Source organism: Malus sylvestris, chromosome 5 (genome assembly GCF_916048215.2).
Source record: "Malus sylvestris chromosome 5, drMalSylv7.2, whole genome shotgun sequence".
Classification (NCBI taxonomy): domain Eukaryota; kingdom Viridiplantae; phylum Streptophyta; class Magnoliopsida; order Rosales; family Rosaceae; genus Malus; species Malus sylvestris.
The window spans coordinates 33,249,833-33,254,799 of NC_062264.1; the positions used below are offsets into that span (position 1 = coordinate 33,249,833).

At 41.2% G+C, this 4,967-nt stretch overlaps 1 protein-coding gene across 1 annotated transcript; it reads right to left on the reverse strand.

Moving 5' to 3' along the window:
* Positions 1–1,836: 1,836 nt before the first annotated feature.
* On the reverse strand, positions 1,837–4,261 carry LOC126624477 (9-cis-epoxycarotenoid dioxygenase NCED2, chloroplastic-like). The gene has a single exon (XM_050293540.1). It carries the CDS (start codon positions 4,075–4,077, stop codon positions 2,230–2,232), a length of 1,848 nt encoding a protein of 615 aa, XP_050149497.1. The 5' UTR covers positions 4,078–4,261; the 3' UTR covers positions 1,837–2,229.
* Positions 4,262–4,967: the final 706 nt, after the last annotated feature.

Sequence of the window (4,967 nt, forward strand, 5' to 3'; positions counted from 1 at the left end):
TCTAAAGTTAATTAAATCATATTAGTGGCCAATCAATCGGACCATTTTTGTAGCAACTTGACATGCATGATGCAAAAAAAAAACCTCCTTAATTTGTATTTTGGGATGGACCTTCCAAGCACCAAACCAAACTCATAGCTATTTCATATGGGGAAAAAGCTTAGTTCCCCTATTATAATTGAGTTTCATGATCATCCATAGGCCTCAATTTTGTACGTAAAAGTAAATCCAGCAAATTAATTGAGTTATCTGTGCTAACATCTCATCAACATCGCATCATTTTTATCCTCCTAACAATTGGAATATCGTTCGAAACATTATTGTATACCCAACAATTATTATGTGCAAAACCCTTAATATTTAGAAGGTAATAATAGAGAAATCATTTTTTAAATCATATTTTGTAAATTATATGATGTGGTTGTTGACCGATGATCTTCTCTTTTAAATTCTTTAAAGAGTTTCCTTCGTTAAATCATGAAGTCTTACCTCATTGCCACAAATTTAAAAAAGATAGTGCATTTCCATATTTATGTCGCAGAGTTGACTTGTATATTCACACACCCAGCTGAGATGTCAACACTACCAGTGATCATCTAAAATATCTCACTGATAGTTTTGCAAAAGCGTTGAATAATTTGCTAGTCGTTGATGCTATGAAGTTTCTTGCTTCAATTAACCTAACATTTCCGAAGTTACCAATCAGAATTCTCCACCATCAGTTACCCCCATTTGCAACGGCAATGAAATTATGAAACATAGAGTATCTTTCTTTCCCCCGAATTTGATCAGGACAAAGAAAAATAATAAACGCGCGCACTTTTTAGTATGGGTGTATGAAGATAAAAAATATGTGTCGGTACTAGATTCTCTTTCTTCAAAAGAAAAAGGGGTGTGTTGTTATTAGATTTTTTTTTCTTTAATCTCTTTTTTGTTATGTTGTAAGTCTCGAACTCTAATAAATAAAAAAATAATGGCTTCATTGTAGGATAAAAACTTAAAGAGTTTAATGATGAGTAAGAGCTCCTACTTTATTCATAGACATTCGTATTTATGATCAGAACCGTTCATATTATAAATCACTTTATAAACATCATATATGCAAAAATCAATTAAAACTAAGATCATTCAGTTATCAAATTGTATAAAAACAGATGGACGAAAATGGTAAAAGCATTACAAATTGTCTATCTATTTTCTACAGCTGATCGACTTAATGACATTAGTTTTAATTCAATTTTTGCAGAGATGATATTTACAAAGTAATATGAACGGTTCCAATTATAAACACAAAGCTCTGTGAATCTGACTCAAAGAATTTGAAGTAAGAACTTATACTCATCTTTGAGTAGTCAAGCATTGCTCATGTTGAATAACCAATTTGATATTCTATTATCTCTCATTACGTGCATACTTCACATCCTTACTCTGCTTCTCTCATCACACGTGAGGAGAAAACGAGGTACGAAGCTGGTAGTAACTTTTTCATGCGAGTTCTTCTCCTATCCACTCAACTGCAATTTGAACATTTCCATCCAAACTCCATTGGATACTCGTTACTCATTGGCTCATCCTGGATTAGTCGTCTTCACTAAAAAGCCTGATGGAGCTTAATTTATTAGCACAACAGATTTAACATGACTCTCTCTCTCTCTCTCTCTCTCTCTCTCTCTCTCTCTCTCTCTCTATTATATTCGTCCATTCGTTTCTTCATTTGCTTTCCTTTCAATCCAACATCATGTTTCATTTTTAATGGACAAAACAGGAAAAGAACGCCATCACCACATCATGTTTTAAAAAGAACAAATATTAAAAAAATATACCAAAAGGGAAATATGAACAGAATACCATCACGTGACTGTGTATAAACAAGGTATAAATTATTGAACTTTACAGAGTGAGAGAAGAAGCAAACTGCAGGTTTAAATTTAATTACACAATAATTAAACAGAATCTGCTGAGAAATATACACTCTTTTTTGTATAATCATATCATGTAAAAGTGAAAGATTAAGGAGAAAACCCAGCTGAGCTCCAATGCTAAACCCATTCTCCAAAGCTACGAGCTGGATGCCCCAAAACCTCTCACTCGAAAACCTTCTAAATACACCCAAAATTACATACACTAAAGAATAAAACAGAGGAGTCTCCGGGGGCATATCAGATAGCTTCCCACAGGAAAATCTCCTGTAACTTTTGATAATTTACACCTGGGGGGAAGTAAATTTCGTCAGGCCTGCATCTCCAAGTCCTTGGCACTTATAAACGTACCATGAAAACCGTACGGAACTCTCGAGGGCAGCTGAATTGTAGCTTCCACCTTCAAATCCATGGCGTTCACGATTTGCAGCTCCGACTTCCACTCCTTCTCGTCGTGAACAAAGGCCAAAATGTATCCATCGTCCTCATTCTCCGAGTTGGGGTCTCTGGGAAGAAACAGAGGCTCCCCGCCGTACTTCTCCTCGCCATAGATATGCTTCTTCACCTCGCCGGTGGAGAGGTCCACCTTGGCAAAGCCCGAAACTTTGGGCCACGGCTCCGCGAGAGCCAAATAAGTGAACCGGGTTTTTCTCCCTAGCCTGTTCCGGTTCACCATCCCAGCTTCCAGGTTCAGATTCTCTGCGCAAATGCGGCGGCGCGTTGACTTCTCGGTTTTCAAATTAAGCCGGATTTCTGACAAGACGCTTTCTAAATTCTCGTCGCATTCGTTGAAAATGGAGTCCGGCGGTGTCATGCAGGAGCCGATTACGACGATCTCGTCGGTCTCCGGCTCCTCCCACGCGTTCCAGAGGTGGAAGCAGAAGCAGTCGGGGCAGTCGACCCACTGGATTCCCGACGCGTCCTTGGCATTCTTGTCGAGGATCCCGAAACGCGACATCTTGTTCTTGTCGTAAATTACGGGGGACCCACCGCCGATCATCTCCTGCAGCTTGAACACCACCTGCTGGTCGGGGATTACGACGTGTCGTTCGGTAATGGCGAAGTCGTGCATCATGGTGGGTTGCTCGAGGTTGATTTCGACGTCCGGGGATTTGTCGCCGCTTGGGGAGAATTTGAAGTATTTGAGGTATGGCTTCTGAACGACGTCGTAGCTAAGCGCGAAGAGTTCGCCCGTGGCGGGGTCCACCTTCGGGTGGGCGATCATTGTGGACTTCAGCTGCCCTTCGAAGTCGTAACGGCCGACCGTTTTGAGGTCCCCTGTTTCAGTGATTTGGACGTGATACGGCAAGTCATCTTCAGACATGGCGAGAAGGTGGCCGTTGTGGTAGACGAGGCCGGCGTTGGCGACGCCGATTCCGTGGCTTGGGTCCACGAGTCCGAACATCCCGCGGGCGTAGAAAAGGAGGAGGCGGGCGATGCCAGAGTGGCCGTGGAGCTCGCCAATGGCTTTGGGAAACAGGGGACGGCCGAGGTCGCGTTCTTGGCTCATACGGTGCGTTTCGGTGAACCTGCAGGCGTAGCTGGCGGTTCCATCTTTGAACTGGAGGGCGTGGACCATGCCGTCGCCGTCGAAGAGGTGGTGACCGGCCACCGGCTCGTGAAGTGGGTTGGCGCCGTTTCGGACGTAGACGCCTTGGATTGAGTCAGGAATCTTTCCGGTCACCGGTAGAGAATGTTCGACGGGGTGCTCCGGTACCGGAGCGAAGTTTCCGGCAATCTGTTCTTTTGGGTCGGATGTTTTGGGAAGTGGGGTTTGTTTTTCTTTCGAAAGCAGAGCGCTCTCCATTATGTCCAAAGCCATGGATGCTGCTCTCTGTAACAAGTTCCATTGTTGCGGCACTGGCTTTGAAGAAGTTTTGGACTTTTGGGTCTTATCTTCTCTTGGAATTTTAGTGGGAGTTGAAGGTTGTTGATAGGAAGGGGAGCGTTTTGGGATTTGGATTAGAGAAGGGGTTTGCAGAGAGCAATTTAGAGTGTTTGATTTGAAAATTGAGGAAGAAGAGGGAGAAAATCTCAATTGTTTTCTGAGAGGATTTGAAGAGTTTAAAGAAGAAAGGTGGCGGTGTCTTGTAGTAGTAGTAGTAGTAGTAGTAACAGGCTTAACCCATGTGCCGGTGGCTGCTGCAGTGGAAGGCATGGTTTGGTCAGTTTTAGTAAATTAATATTACTAGTAGTAGCAGCAGAAAATGGTGCCTCTGGATTGGCCTTGAAGGGCAAGTAAATCTGTTTCTGCTTTGTTTGAGAGAGAGAGAGAGAGAGAGCACTGCAGTGAGCAATGGAGCGGGGGGGTTTGGAGGAGTGGAGAGTGTGAGTTGAGGAAATGGGCGAGAGAGAAGGAGGTTGATATATAGTGGAGGGAGGATGCAGGGAGGTCCACCTTAAACATGAGAGACCACGTGGTGGATTTACGAGAATGTGGGACTCAAATTAGGATTTGACCAATAAGTGATCGAAAACGAGGTGGTGCGTGGGGGTCTACTTGCTTAATAACTTGACACGAACCCCTAATTATATGATGTACGTTTCTATTTTATATTGCATCAATTTTGGGTTTTCCTTTGCTTAACTTTACAACAAAATCAAACTGACACTGTCACATTTGATTACAATGCAATATAAAAAAAAGAATTTTAATAAAAAAATTTCAGTATTATTTATTTTAACGAAAAATTACATTTTTACATTAAAAATGTCAATACTGATACTATTTAATTTATCCTTTATTTTGTCCTTATCGTTAAAACTCAAAGTTTTCAAGCTCTTTTCATTATCTTTCCTTATAAAGAATTGGCACAGATTAATCTGAAACAGTTCGTTTATGTCGTGTCACAATTTTGACCAACAAAAAACAAACCAATTAGATTGTTGTTTTTGAGACCATTAATACTTTTTTTACATTCGTTGATTTCGAATAAATGCATAAATCAGTAATATTATATAACGGCGTGAAAATGACTTTGAAAATACTTATAGCTTCTGCAGTCACACTGAATTTGACAAATAGAAAAGTTGGAGGAGACAAAAGTG